The following is a 17059-nucleotide window of genomic DNA, read 5'->3' as shown; positions in this document are numbered from 1 at the left end:
TTTACTCCGCGTTAGCAAGGCGGTATTTACATCTGACAAAATAAATAAATGTTTTGATTGACGAAGCAATGTTTTAATAACAGTATCTGACAATATAACTCTACATGTTTTAAATCGTTTTTATTACTCTGTGGCGTTGAAGTCTCGAGTGCTTGTGTAATCTCTTGATCTCCCATGCTTCTTGTACTTCGATTTTACGTACGTGATTTCTGAACACCGTAAACCATTACAATTTAATATATCGTCTTGACCCACTGACTAGTCACGAGCATTATTATCCAGGCTCATCACATCTGCTTGTTTAGAGCTTTATTCTTTGTTTCATTTACATTGCTGTCTTTTCACTAATACTTTTTAATGCCCTTACCATCAGGGCTTCGTTATAAAAGGTACGGTTGTAATAGTCATCATTTCGGTGGAATTAGGTCTCGTGCGTAGCAATATTGTTATTTAAAATTAATTTACTGTCTCGTAAAGCTGGACAAATGAAAATATATGGAACGTTAATGCGACAGATAATAATAATTTATGTCAAGATTCCTAACATCTCTCGTTCTTCATGCGAGTGGCGCCACATCATTATATTATTAAAAATATGCAAATACTTGGATTATTATGAATGATGACCAGCTTGTCACGTGTGTAACTACTACCTACAATCGTTTTTATTGAAGTTTTTGTATTGACGTTTATTAGATTTTTCATTGCTAACAGGCGATGTAACTAAATTTTAAAATCTATAACATAATTTTTTTTTTATTTTCAGGTAAGTAGTAATGGACTCAGAATTACGAAAAACATTACGATGGCCTAAGTATTAACCTAAACAGTAAGTGTTTGCGTAATTGTACTTTTAGTAAATGAAATATAATTCTGTAATTCTGCCATGATCCGGAAGACATGGGCAAATCCTCGAGGTGGACCGACGTCAAGACCGTGGATGATTTTGGAGGAATCGGCTAATATGATGATAAAGAGAATGAAATTGTACGATTAAGAAATTAATGGTTGTTCCGTTCCGTATGAGATCTTATTTTTGTCAGATTCAAAACGTAACCTTTAATTAGATCGCTCTCACGCACAGAAGTTCGTACGCCCCCAAATTTACTTCGCGACAAAATTAAAATTGTAATTAAAACTCACCCTTGTGCCGGGAGCGGGTCGACCTCATTAAACGGTCAGGTAATTAGCAATTTTGTAAATGGTGTTATTCATTAATTTGTAGGAGTAGGAGAGGGCAATTAAACTCAGTGTTAAACAAAAGCTAGCGCGTGTTTCGCGTTGTACGCTTGTTAGAGTTGATTCGTTAACTGTAACTCGTTATACGAGTGTACGCTTTACGTAACGTTGCAATAGAATGTAACACACAAATATAAGATGCATCTTAAATTTTCAATGCCCGTAGGCATCCATCATTGACAATATTTATTTAATAAGTAATAAAACCTTTATTTCGTTACACGATTTTTTACATTCAAGTAATTTTAGTTTAGTATGGTCAGTCAATTGGCCCTTCAATTGCTTCCACATTACTTTGTTCTTACTTTTATCCATCTAATCTTTTTAAATTGGGAATATGTTATCAGCCCATCATTTATGTATTGCCTTCTATTGATCTTTCTTTTGCCTGATTTTGGTCGTTTCCTCCGTCAAACTCCTGAAACATTCATCTTTATTTTTATAGATTAATATATGCCTTTATTCACTCCATCATCACTCTCGCTTACCATTTATTTTACGATCGTATGAACTATCGTGACCACGAATTTAAGGCGAAGATTTGTTAAAAAAAATTGATATTTATAATGTATCTAAGATTTGGATCAATTTTCCATCGAGTCTTCTTTAACCGAACATATTAATTGATCGACTGTCCAAAACATTTTGTAAAGTCACGAATCACAGAAATGAGAAGAAAGACTTATGGAGAAGGACATAAAAATAAAGAATTAAATAAACTATATCAATTAGAAACAACATATGAACATCATTTAAGAGTAAAATTATAAAATGTAATTTTTTCAATTTCATTTTGTAGGAAAACAATTTACGAAATAATCCTGTCGGGCACAATGGCAACATTTAATAAAAAAGGAGGAAGTTGTTCACGCCGCGTCGCAACCGCACAAAGCAGCCGCTGGCTACATTGTACTGCAGTTATTTAGCCGCTGTCAGTTTCTAAGCCATTAGCGGCTCAATCGTCGACACTCCGTTGGAGGCAGCAATTTTTATTGTTTTCAATTACTTTCAGAGTATATTGAAACTTTATACCAAAAATATTCTAAAATCAATGCAACCGAAAATACAATAGTCACTTATTAAACAAAATCTCGTAATAAATGCTTTGTAAGTGAAAATAAAATTTTGGAAAGAACGCCCTCGCCAAAAAATTAAGGATATTGTAAAAGTGAACCACAAAAAATAATCAAATATTCATGTGGGCTCTTCTCAGACTGCGTATGGAATCCTCGTAGCTGCAAGTTGAAAGATGTTATTGCAAGAAAACTTAATTTGGGTTTAGTTTCGATTAAGTTGGGATTTTGTTATGGGCTTGTATTTATTCTTTTTATGACATCACCTATGTACGTAAATAAGTAATTACTTTTAATGATCTAAAGCGAATAAAAACTTAAATAAACCGCAACATAATCCCATTGAAAAAGTGTGAATGGAATCAATGTTATCGACAGATCGCCATATTGTAGTATAAGCATTTATATTGCTATCGCTAAGCAGTAAAACGCATATTTCACTGTTTCAGTTCAAAGGGCGCCATAGTAAGAGAAATTTCTCGGTTCGTAAGACATATCGTCTTATATCTCAAGGTTTTAAGAATTCAATATTTCCGAGTAGACTAAACTTTCCAATAGAACCGGATGGATATGCTACTTTTAACGTCTTCTGAAAACTGTCGCCTTCTGTGTCCTACGCTGGGTTTGCAGATCCTTGGTCTTCATTCAGATGAGAACAGATGCTCGTTAATATTCAGTTTTTGGTTCATTACTTTCAGGTGTTGAAAAGAGTTGAAATGTTTCTGCTATTTTAAATAGGTCTAAAAATTATGGATAGTATGACAATTTATTAATAAAGACATGTATTTTTAATTGTTTAATCAACTATGTAAAAAACATGTAGTAATGAAAACGTGTACTTGATTGATAGCGACACGCGTAACACGCCGTGTGTCGGAGCCTAACCCAAAAAACGAGTAATATGAACTCGGGATTAAACCGGTGGCAGTTTTGACAAATAAGTATTCTTTTCTAGCAATTACGTTTCCCTCGGGAGAAGGGCGCGCCTCGCGTAAACAAAACCTTAACTTTCCAATAATGTGCCTCGGCGCTTGTTGTTTTATGTAAAGATCCGCACAAGTTAGCCGAGCGTTAAAAAGTGTTTACTTTTTTATTTCTATCGTGATCGGAATTTATATTAATCTACGTTTAAAATAAAGGCTACGTTGAACGACGGTAGATAAAGAAATCGACATAATTACCACTGTTATTATTACAGTGTAAATATATTAAATGTATGCTGATGATAATTATTAATACTAAGATGCAGTTTATATAAAACATTCCTATTATAGATAATATTACGTTCCAACAGTTAGTGAAATCAAAAATGGTTTTTCGGTGCTCGTTAACAATGACGTCTTTAGTTTTTACTTTCCCGTTGTCTTGTGTCGATATAAAAGAAGAGAACCGTACATGCTCCACGAGTAAATTGTCGGTAGACGCCTATAACTGAGAAATTTCTCGCATGTGGACATCCTACGGCTTTCGCCTTGTACCAACGTCCTGAAAATTCTGTATTTCTGACCAATGTCATTGTCATCATCATTTCAGCTGCAAGACGTGCTGGAGGTAAACATCCTCCATAGATTTCCAAAAGGACAAATTGAAAGCGGCCTTCATCCAGCAATATCTGAAAATGATAATTAAAGGCATAATTTCGTTGTTCTAATTTCAACCACGTATTCATTATGAAACCGTGGATAGTCAGAAGACCGAGTAAATTTTATTTGAAAGATATGATGCATTTACAGAATTATTATGGCGATAATATACATTAACTTCAACAGTTATATTGTTATTAGCCATATGTAAATGTATTTTGTTTAAAATTTCGAAAGTTACTTATAAACGTACCCGTAAAATTCGGTTATAATAAAATCGTTACGAACATCGTCACGTGTCCATCGAATTGCTTACATCGGATCAATTCGCAAACCTTAAATTTATTGTGCAATGACTTTTTTCATTTCCCCGAACCAATTAGAGATGAAACCAGGGGCTTCCACGGCCGACTCTTTGAAATTAACTTGTTACAACCGGCTTATTACTTCATATTTGGTAAGATCCGGCTATAGAAATTTACATTCTGCTCCTCTGGCAATAAAACCTTTTATGGCACGGACACTGCCTTTTCAAGATATTACCGTTTGCTTCAGTGTTTTCTCCTTTCTGTTGCCAGTCAAGTCCGCAAACCCGCAATGAAAACCCAAAGCTCTTCTTAAAAGTACTTTACTGGCCCTTAACGAATATACATCTATATAAATCTCAAATTTGTTACGCTGCGGAAAATTCTACGAATCATCAAAGGTGACCCCGGAGCGGTTTCGAGAAATTTCTTTTTGTCGGAAATATTCGTAACCACAAGTTCTCTTATAACGGTCTTATCTATGTTTTTTTTTATTCTCTTTAAGAAATTTTAAGTAGATTTCGCCTTCGCGTTTGGAATATAAATGCGTTGTTCAGTGAGGAAAGTAAAGATAGTCGAGATGCAAAAAACCACTTTCTAACCGTGCTCGTTAGATCACAATACGTATGGTTGTTTGTAAATTATCATCGCAACCTACATAGCGATCCCTCTGCGGCTCAGTTAATAACTGGTCGCGATGAATGAGGCCGCAATTGCAGCCAACGTATGCAATTTAAAAGCCATGATTGCGTAATGGATATTCTGGAATTCTCTACCAAATACACTTTACCTACGAATTGATCATAATCTAGCAGACGTCATGATTATTTATTTTTATATATTCCGGATCATTTGAAATAGGTGTAAAAGCTTTAAAGGGTAAATGTATAGCTCATTTGCCAGCAAATGATCACTGAAATGCTATTTACATTACGACAGCCAGATAACTTCTAGCCGTACAAAATCTGCAGGCACATATAGTAAACAATAATTAATTTAAATATGTAGTAATCCGAATTTTAAAAAGATTACATTATTTATTTTCTCATTAATTGATAGCACATAGAACTATACAATATCCGCTTTGAAGCATTCCTATTTCCAATCACCCTGTATACGATATAAAAGCCAGCACATTTCAGTCTACAATGTTATACGGTAAAATTAAAATTGGAGTAAAAAGAGATAATCAAATGTAAATGATGTTCAAAAAACCAAAAACTCTCAAATTGCTTTAGGAAATGCAAGGTAAAAGGTTCCCCTAAGGAAAGCGATGTACAAGACATATCGATACTCTCTATATATGAAAGTATAATGTTGACTTGTCCAGTTGTGGGTATCCTACGATTGAAATGACGGTGATTATGAAATGATTTGACTGAGTTTTAAAGAACTACACTTCGTAGATTAAAATTATGTTAACTATTTTTGAATTTAAAGAATGCAGTTGATGAATGCAATAGCTGTCAAAATGCTTGACAGAAACAGTCGCACTCTTCACTCTAGGAATTGATTGACTGACCATTGGTCCGTAAATATGACGAGAACTGTAAAGCAGTCGGTTTCACTGTCTCTTGTTAAATAACCGCAGCGAAAATACGCTTACACAGGGATACTATTTATTAGTTTTTATTTATTTATACTACCCTTTCGCTTCACGATGAATCGTAAACACTTTATCGTCTGAAAATCTTACTTTTTTTTGACTGCCAAACGTCTACGTACGAGAGAAATTTAAACATATAAGGTAATGATGATTTAATTTTGATGTGAAACAAATACAAAACTGTTACAGTATAAAATGGAATAATATTTACTTTAAAACATTTTTCATCGTAATTTTCAAATTAAATCACAAGATTTCACTTTTATTTTTCTTATTTTAATTAGAATTTTCATTTGCTTTCGAATTCTAATCTTTGTCTTAATAATTACTTCTATCACTATTTGTTACTCGTTCCAATAAATTCAATAATAACTGCTTAAAATTTAAGAGATGTTATATGCTAGTTATTTTATTAATTAACGGCGAGCTATAGGTTCACTTTGAAATAGTTGCACAAACGAGATCCTATCGGAAATTGTGACAGACAACGTGGAAAACCGCATTTCGCCGGTCATCTCGACCGGTGACGGCGGACGATAGACGTTGACTTGCGGTTTACTTGACTTTCAACAAATCAGAAATGCCGCTCACAGAACTGGAAATGAAATTGTCGTTTGGTATGTAAGTAATTATATGATACCATCTAGTCTTGTGCATTCGAGAAATGGCATACTAGTGAATATATGGTCACAAAAAATGTACATATTCTTATTAACATTTACATTTGCATAGCCACACATCAGTTAATACAAAAAATATGAATTTATTCTTAAATACATGTTACTTCTCTTCTTATTCTTCTATAAACAGCTTTCGATCTTTAGAAATATTTCAATTTGCTGATATGAAAGAGAATAAAAACTTAATAGGCAAGTTATAGTAAACTTAATTTAATGAAAATTAATGATTTAAAATTGACAAGGTGGTTGGAAACAGGTCGTAGAATCTTGAAAAAAGAGATTATGAAAGATTTTTTGCTGATAACTAAACAATACATTAACCACGCTAAAACTTTACACTTCTTTCCAAATCACAGTATATAAAGCGATTCGTTTAAGGATATGTTATAATAATTTAGTTTTCTATTGAAATGCCTCAGGCAGATAACTTCTGGTAGTATAAAATCTGACGCTTTTATTTTTTATCATTTCTGAAAACATTGATATTTGGATAGGGTGTACCATACATTTATTGACAGCAAATGCAAATACATACAACCAATCACTCTGCTTCAATCACGATGTCATAAGTTTTATCATATGTTTATTGTCAAATTATTTATTTTTACAATATTTAATTTATATACCTAAAGGAACTTCAAATGATATGATACTTACACCAAGATTATTCAATATGATTTCCGAAATACTCAACCGCTCTCGGCGTTCAAGCTGTACGACCTTGCTACAATGCCTTTTTAAAGATATGTATTTGTAAATTTACGCGTTTTACTAATATATTTTTATTTCTTTCGACAAATGCAAACCTTCGTTTCCATATGCGCTGCCTTCGCCAAATTGTCTAAATCGTGTTATCTTCGAAACCATCGGGTCGGATCATTGAGATAATATTCTAGTGCCGAGCCTTTTACAGCGGGGAAAGTAGGCGTGACATCGGCGACATGACTGTCCGCCAGCGAATTATGTTTCTTAAATCCACCTTCAGACTTGCTCTCATAAGGGTGACCATTATAATAAACGCCTTGAATTGTACGGATAATTCCCATTGTATATCACAACTTTAAACTTGAAGGACAAATTTTGTATCTTATAATTTTAATATTTTTCTTGTTTCCATGTGGTTTTAATCCAAATGTAGTCAAATTTAACAACTAAATGAGAAGAATAATAAAGTCCTGAATTTTTAAAAAAAAACTTTGACAGCCTAGCTCTCACGATTATCGCCAGATTGAACTCAGATAGTGGTCATGTTGCATGCGACAATATCCACGTCCTCCGGCGCAGGAACCCAGCCGTTTCCGCGCTCATTGCCGGACCCGACCCAACAGATCTTATCGTCTTCAGGTTCGAAATTAAATTAAATCTCTCTAGACCCGACAGAAAGGGAAAATTGTGATATTGGCTGAGGAAATTGAAATACTCTCATATTACATTCGAAAGTATCGAAGAGAAAGTAACAAAGGCTTCAAATTAATATTTCAATCGTTTAGGACGTTTGTACCTTATCTACATTTATATAATAACCTATACGCGATATCTCTAGAACTACAATTCTTAGAGACTTGAAATTTTGTAGCAATATTTCTCTCCTCCCACGAGCAGTGGTAGCCGACAGAGAACTGAGGCATAAGATTAAGATTCCCAGAATACAATCTTATATAATTCACACTTTATGAATGAATAACAGGATTGCTACTGCACTCAGACAAATTCCAAAGAATGGGCTGCAGTGTCCTTTGCGTACTAATATACCGGACTGTTATCACCAACTCGCTTGCTAAACGTGGCGATTGTGATATATACTTACATAGATATCTTTGGGAGCATAAGCCTGCCTTACAGTGGGCGTCTATGGACTGAAATTCCTTTCACCGATTACAGGTCATCTAAGAATTTCACAAAATTCCACCCACAGGAAGGAAGCCTTGATCAAGTTCGCAAAGCCGACGGTAGACAGCTAGTGTTCAAATAATGCTAATAATATAGAAAACTAAATTATAATAATAATTAGTTAAAGTAGGTATTGGAGAAGAATGTTGTTAAATTTGTGAACTCAGCACCCCACCGATGTATCTGTTATACAAGTGTTTAAATCAATCAAAGACTTGGCAATCGGAGAAACTTGTTGAGAAAAGGCGTCGCGATGAACTGATCAAATTAGGACCCTCGCGGAATCGTTCCCAAATCACCTTTAACCAAAAGATCACAGCAAATTTACAAAAAAAAACGTATGGAGACCTATGCACGCGACTGCTCTGCCTAGAACATGCAACCAAAAAAAACATCTGTAATACCAATTGAAAATTCTTATAGCAATAACACTAAAACCTACTTGAGATGCGGGGAACCATTATATTTTTGCAATTCTGTTTCATAAATATAAAAAAAATGATTTTAACGTTTGTGTATTTATAACATAAAGAATATTCTAGAATATTATTACATGTTTTCAAAAGCCGAAGCAGAGATAACCTTACTTACTCTCACGTCTTAACAGTTAAAGCTGTCAAAAATGTCGGATATGTTGTTACGCATCGTCAATAGATGGCGTTAAAAATAGTTGAGTCATTATGCTTGAATATTTCACTTGGTACATAAAAGATTACGTAGCGTAACGGTTGAACCGCTATACGTGATCCGATATTCTGTATGACATAGGTTCGATTCCCGGGTTTTGTACATGTATTTCTGGAAGAGTTTCTGTGAGTATTATTGATACTTTGAGAGTATTCCCGTTGTATTCATGTGCCGTTGTCAAATTGTTTCGGTGCTTATTACACAATGGGATATAAAAAATGGTGGTTGCAACAAGTGAACAAATTATCCAACGTGATGTTCATTTCTGTTAAGCTTGTCCTACATTTATTACTTTAATTATTATACAAGTAAGTAATAATTAATTGCTACAATTTTCTAAATATTATTCTTTTTTAAAAATCTTTCTAATTTTTTATGAATTTTATATATGATGGCTAGAAAACTAAATAAAAAGAAGGAAATAAAGATGATGAATAAAAATGAAATTAGAAGGCTCCAGATCACCCAGAAATAAAGGAGGTTTTGCTCGGAAGTTCGCCTTCGCTTTGCTTCGTGGTGACGACAAGCCAATATTCCCGATGGGTCCTCTTCAATCTTTAGGATGAAGGCAATGCCTTGCAGCTCATAAAGATGTTATGTAAATATGTGATGCATAAACATAATACACGACTAATGTTTATATTATTTGAACACATTAACGTAAGAGCCTTAATAATTATTTATATTAATTATTTTGCAAGATACAGGGAGTACGCTAATGAGCTGTGTATTTTAGAGTCGTTAGCGTATTAAATTTACGGACCTTTGTACTTAAGAGTTCATTAAATTAGTCGCTCACTAAAAGATAAGAGCGCGTTCAGAACTTAAGGAGGCAACATCTCGGACCTGTTTATTAAAATTTTAACAGCAAAATATATTATGTAAGAAAATTATTTCTTATCTCTTTAAGAGTTTAAATATAATTTTGACCAGCTGTGCCTGTGACTCCGTCGCATGGAATTTAAAATTATTTATATTATCAAGATTTATTGTCGTTTAAAAAAAAATCTAAAATACAATTGTATGTACAATAAATAGTCAAAGTTATTTCTTATTGCATCAGCTACCTGTCTTTATAAGACCCGTCCAGTCAAGCCATTTCAGAGATTAGTCGGAACAAATAGACAGACAAAAATTTTATAAAATGTAATTTTGGTATATGTACCATTTATATGTATATATACTCATATGCACGTAGTAAAAAGCGATTATTATAATATAACAAACTGACACTCGGATTTTATTTATATGTATAGATGTTATTTTATGTAACGAATATAGTTATATTTCGAAAACTTTTGTAATGAAAATTTATTTACGTTAAACATTCGTAACTTTTTTATTTAAATGAAAGCATTAATTTCCATTTTTGGACATACTCGCTTTATTACTAACTTTTTTTGTGATTTTGATATGGTTTTTTGTTCAGTTTTCACATACCAAACATGCGAACATAATGGAAGAAAATATCAATCAAAAATACTACAAGCGTTTAGTTGAACAACAGACAACGCAAAACAGATCTCTGCCTACGTGGTAAATTACAAAAAGTCAATTCTTAACGAGTACGAAGTAGTTATCTTCAAGTAACGAAAGCTATTTTGAACCAGTTTACCAAAAGAAAGTTCGTATATTGTCAGACTACGAAAGATTAATTACATTTAAAATATTTTTTAATTGTGTTACAAAAACGTTTTTATTGCTAGATATGAAAATTTTTGCGAATTTTTTTCATATATTTTCTCAAAAGCTTTCGTATACAAATTGAGATGTATACACGAATTGCTACATCATAGTTTTTATAGGCCTATTAAATATATTTGTAAATAATATAAAACTAGCTATTATTTTATTAGCGTAAGTAGTTATTATTCAACTTATTAGAAAGTCACTTCCGTAGTCATTTCTCCAGCGTGTAGCTAATTATCGGTGGGCACGTCACGTGATGCCCGTGGGTTTTACGGCACTGTCAAATTGCAACGCCGGTCCCCGTTCTAGTTTTTTTTATTACAAGCCAGTTATAATGAATCCTTTGAGATTATACAAATTAATACATTTTTAATACCGACGAAATGTTATGGAATAAAAAATTAAACATACGAAAACATATCATTTCGTCATCCATGTAGCTATCGAATTTTATAATTTCTACGATTTCAATAATATGTTTTTTATATAGTTGGCTCCTATTTTTGGACCCACATTTCCCAATCTGGGGTATTTAAAGACAATTTTAGCATTTTCCAATTTCTTTTTTATTTGCTTACATATCCATCTTAATATCTTTAATTCATTCTTATTTTTTTCCTCTGGTTATCTCACATTCCTATTTATTACTCTACCTTTCATACACCGCCTCTGTTCCTTCACCATTCATTCTGGACTGCTACTTTAAAATATTTATTTTGGTTTTTATTACTTTTTAACATTTTACTACTCATTAACTTCTTATTTTTATTTTATTGTTTTTATCTTATATGTATGTCACAATTTTATCACATTCTTTCTTAGACATAAATTACAATTTTTTTCCTTTTCCTACTATTTTCGCATATTATTATTTTTTTTGATTACTTTCCTTATAACCTTTTGGGAGTAACCCAGAAAGATCCGGCGACTTTCCACTTTGTTCACCAATAAGGCGATGTTCCTTTCTTCTATCTTTTCGTGCAACCGATACTGACATTAAAATCTTGACGCGCTCAACCAGATGTTAAGGCAAGATAAGGCAATAAAGCTTATTAAATATTATATAGGTAATAAACATGATTGTATGCTTTATCACAGAAAAAAAATGTAAAATTTGCGTAAAAAGAATAACCATCGAGTTTTTCTCCAAGTTCTTCTCAATGGTATCAACATTCAGAACCTAGCAGTTGTAATATATGTAGAAAATTGATACCAATAGTACTATGTATAAATATATATTCATATGTACATTATTTTAATTGATTTTTCGCAGCAGCTTAACAAAGCTTATACGGACAAAATAAATATTAGTTTCATTATTTTAACTTCAAACCATCAAAGCGGTATATTTCGATCCATAATTTTACCTTTAAATTTGTTGATTTCTATCGCAATGATTTCATTTAACTTAATTCAAATTTGTGACCGTTAGGTTTAACTTAATCAATCTTTGAAAATAATTATGTTTTTTGGCGATGCACACTGTAGCCTAACCTGCGAACACAAGTCCGTTATTACCAGAAAACGGGTAACGTAACGCATTCGGGTTTTGCCACACGGTCTCGTTATCGAGTTATAACCATGTTCTATACATAACAAATAGCGCTAGAGTTCACGTGTCCGTCGGGACACGGGCCAATGTGCTTTGTGGAATGACGTCCCCAAATTTATACACTGAACGTACTCCTCACAACATAGTTGTAACATATTGGATAATTAGTTGCAGGTGTAAAAATTTTAAAAGGATAAATAAATTGTTTGGTGTTTATTTGATCTCGTGGCTCTAGCATGACAACCTTGAAAATTTTAGCCACAATACTAAAATGACTCTGCATAAGTACCCGTTAACAAAAGCTTGAATTCGACACGTGAGACTCTGCACTACCTTCCACGTCTCGCCTTGGTATAACAGTATTAAATTTGTCGAAACCAAAAACTAACATACCAGGAGATGGGTATACAGCTCATTATCTGTCAATTAATGTTTGCTAACTTTTTCCAAAAATCAATGGTTTCAGAAATAATAAATAACGTAATGATAATATTATAAGAAAAAACTTTGTCAAAATTTGGATTACTACATATTAAAATTAATATTTGTTTACTATCAGTCATGGTCTGTCACATTACAATATAGATTCAAAATGATCACTTTATACAGGGTAATTGGAAATAGTTGTAACAGCTTTGTCCAAACTTCTGGGCAATCCAAACCATTTTGCCAAATTAGATAATTTTAGTAAACCACAATTAAATACGTATTTAAAAGATATGCAATAAAGGTATTAGATTTATTTATTTACATGATTTATATATGTCTATTGCATTTAAATATTAAAAATCATCATTTTTCTTGATAATTCTTGCAGACGCTGATTAGTTAATATCGGTGTTTCAATTTCACGAATTTTCAAATGGAATAAAATAATTTACATATATAAGTTAAGTTGTTCGAAATATAAAAATAATATCGAGAACCTCAGGTTGTCGTCGTTCCCCTATCTTGTGGTATATACATTATGTTAAATAGATACAAATTAATAATGTGTAACCTTTCGCATTCCGCCGTCTCACTTCCGATTGCGTCGTGTTGCCCAAGATGGCTAATTGTGTAGCCGGTTGAGCCATTAGCCGACACAATGCAATGGCGAAGGTAATTGTTACGCTGCCGCGGACTTCACCGCCGCCCTTTGTTTCTATTTGCTCATCCGTTTCCGATCGCAGACGAATAATTTTTAATCTATTGTGTCGTACAATCATTATGATTTGACCCATTCATGTATTTTGTCAATTAATGGTGATTATCATAAAATATATTTATGTTTATGAAAAATTCGCTTATAGCCCTGCTTATAATATAAACAGGGTGATTGTTTATAGGTGTAAAATCTTTAGAGGGATGAAGTTAAAGTTTATTTGCTGTAACAGGGTATAGCCTATTCAAAAATCAATGATTTTAGTGATAAAAAATAACGTAATGGTAATATAGTAACCAAAGTAAAAATAGCCTTTACAGAATTTTGTTTACTTTCTTATTAAAATTAATTATTGTTTACTGTCTTTCCCTGTCACATTTACAAAAAAAATTTATGAGACATTTTAGAGCGATCACTTAAATCAAGGTAACAAATAGTTAAGAAAATAGGTGTAAAAGCTGTGAATACATTCACCCGTTTAAAGCTCTTTCGCCAACTAAATAACAATTTCACCCTGTATTATTATAAGCATTTTCATTTTACTTCTATTCTTTATGCATAAATTGTGTGCACATATTGCGCCGCCAATATCAAACAAAAATACATATATGTATATATGACCCTATAAATTATTCAAGATTCAACAAGACTCGATGTAAATAGAGCATTACATTACATATTCTTCGCTTTTACTTTAAAATATACGGATATCAGTAAGTACCATTATTATAAAGTTTTTATTATCAAATAAATATGTAAGTGAATTTAATCATTCGACACAATTCTATATTAAACATATTAATCTTTGGATTGCTCAATCAATACGTTTAGCATAAATGGCTTGCAATTATTTGCGTTCCTTTCCCCGACTCTAAAATATGTATTTAAATTAAAAATATAATAATGCACATATTTAACGTCGCCCGTCTCACTCTTATTGACATTAATCGGTAAATCTTAATTAGTAAAAGGTCATGTCTCGATTTTGGCATGTCAAAATAACTAATGTTTATTGAAAAAAAAAGATATTTTTCAATTCTGGAAATTTATATATTTATATATATTGTTTTGAAACCGCCCCTTATTTGACTCTCCAAGAACAAGTTTGTCATTATGAATGTTTTTGAATTTTAAATATATATTTAATTATTGAAAGTCGTCCAACATACAGGTTGATTGGTTATATATGTTGATGTTTTGATGATTCATGCATTACTGTATAAATTAATGTATATAGGATGCATTATTAATTTAAAATATTAACAAAGAAATTATTGCAGTCGCAATAAGACAATAAAGAGAAAGGGTCTCTGTTCGTGTCGTCTGAATGACGCCCGCATGATTTACGCGACGTGCACCGTGGGCTAAAAACACGTAATGGCTCTTTATGCTGGTTATCTGATTCGTTATGTTTTAATCACCTTCGCCTTTAAGCAGATAACATCGCATTAATTTAACGAATATGGCATCGCAACTAACGCGAAACCTACCGCGTCTATAGACTTTATTCCTGAATTATGTATTAAATCAGTTAAATCACTTATGATCATTTTTTAATTTTAAATTCGACTTTTCTGATTATTTAAAATATGTCAATGAGAAGTTTATTCTTCGAAAGAATATTTAAAACCGAACTAACCATTAACCATCCCACTGAACTAATAAAATATTAAAATAGTTTTTGTATAGTTCTTAGTTATGGACAAGCTAAACCAGTTATCGTTTTTTTAGCTTCGCGAAGCCTTTTCAAAACTTGAAATATACTTTTTTCTGCATCAATTTTACTCATAACAATACTGACAATTTTTTAATCCCTTCCAAGTAAATTCTATAGACCAAACCGTTTACATAACATGAAAAAAACTGGCAACACAATAGCGCGGATGCAATCTAGAGTATTATTACTCCGCGGTCGGTGCGTTAGCTGTAATCGATAGCTGTTTATTTTGCTTTGTTACTAATTGACCGCGACTTTATTGAGTTACAGTAAATAGTCTGTTTCTTTTTTTATTACCATTCACTGCCGGTAGCAGTTTTTACGTAACGCCGTATCTATTACCGGTTTACTTGATATTAAATGGTTTTTACCCTTTTTATAGACATTTTTAGCAAAATATTACAATAAGTCGGTAGATGGATGGGGATACTCTTTTTAATTAAATATAAATGAATCCTGTTTTCCTTTTTATGTCGAGGCTATAAAAAAAGATGGAAATCATAAATTTATTTATTCGTAATATGTAAGGAAAACCTACAAAACAAATTATTAATTAAATTACTTTAACAAACTTAACTTCAACATAGCTCAAGGACAGGTTTCCCTAATTTACTAAAACTTAATTTATAGAAAGAAAGTTTTTTAGATTTCTCAGAAATTTAGATGTAGTCTAGTGTAGTTTTACCTGGGTAAGCACAAATTATGTTCATTTGAGTTATTAACAATTATTACATCTCTGAAAGCTCACATGCGTAGAGTTAAAGTGAAAGTCTGAACTTAAGTTATCTTTATTAGCCTGCGGCTCCATTGTCCTGCCGGTCAATTAGTCAGGCGTTAGAGATAACGCTCTTCCGTAAAGGGAAGTACTTGTGAATTTATTTGACGTGTACAAGCACAAAACGGCGGTGTTACTTCGCGGAATGAATACCTAGTTAAAAACAGGAAGTATTAAAATCTTTTCATAAACATCTTGTTGAATGTTAACTCATAAATTGTCTAGACACCATGTTACGAAATTCTTATGTTATTAAAAATTAATCTTAACTCTAATTATAAAATTGTAATGTAACAAAATAGTTTTTTTTTTCACAAGTGAAGGTTTTCTCAAACCATTGAAGCTATTATAGGCGTAACTTCTCGGTATTCCATGCTTTAATAATGCGGGCGCAGGGCCTATCGCATTGTAGGAAAGGCCGGGTTCGGTGCAACCTTGATTGTCGACCCAAGTAGCTGACTTCTCCTTAAATCCCTCCTTGGTGTACACCATCACCATCCAGACTATTCTCCCTACTTAACTAAATGGACTGGAATTATATAATAATACTGTTTAGGAATCTCGTTTTAAAATTAGCTGGTTTTGCTCTTCACAGGCCTAAATTCAACTCATGTTAACTCTCTCACATAAAATCACTTTTATTAACCATATACAAATTTTTATATATTAGTAATTTTGTGATAAGGTTGCAAATCACAAAGAATTTCACTTGGTTTTACGTACATTTTTTATAAATTTAGCATTTAGTAAGAGATACGAATTGATCAAGATACTTCTTGGTATATATAATATAAAATTAAAAGTAAATTGATGTTTTTAATGCCGCAAACTGAGATAAAATTTCCAGTTATCATATATTTCTGCACCGCCATCGATTGAAGAGCTGTATTTACTGTTTTGTACAAAGTCTTGTTATTGCGCTCAATATTCAACAGTCAACTATTTACGATTCAAAAACGGGAGAGATATATTACTTGTTATCTTGTGAACTCCTTTTGATATAAGGCACAGTACTGCAGTTTCGGTAGCTCAATAATAAAATTACTAGCTTCGATATCTTTTAATCCGTAACGCAACGAAACTAACATATGACTATTTAAATGACGTCTCATGCTACGG

At 32.4% G+C, this 17059-nt stretch overlaps 1 protein-coding gene across 7 annotated transcripts in view; it reads left to right on the top strand.

The window, feature by feature from the left end:
- ckn (CRK like proto-oncogene, adaptor protein) overlaps nt 1-17059 on the top strand; it is a 356007-nt gene that overhangs the window by 322603 nt on the left and 16345 nt on the right. The window contains exon 1 of one of the 7 annotated variants that reach the window (XM_068775455.1): nt 823-829. The exons of the other annotated variants lie outside the window; for them this stretch is intronic. Coding sequence (XP_068631556.1) covers nt 829 — 1 coding nt within the window. The 5' untranslated portion in view covers nt 823-828. Of the gene's footprint in view, nt 1-822; nt 830-17059 lie in introns of those variants that run through there. 7 annotated transcript variants of the gene reach the window in all.

This window comes from Battus philenor, unplaced genomic scaffold (genome assembly GCF_028537555.1).
Source record: "Battus philenor isolate CCGP_79_NKW_IND1 unplaced genomic scaffold, ilBatPhil1.0.hap1 SCAF_9, whole genome shotgun sequence".
NCBI classification, from domain to species: Eukaryota; Metazoa; Arthropoda; class Insecta; order Lepidoptera; family Papilionidae; genus Battus; species Battus philenor.
Note: the sequence above shows the minus strand (reverse complement) of the source record. Positions and strands in the feature narration are given on the sequence as shown.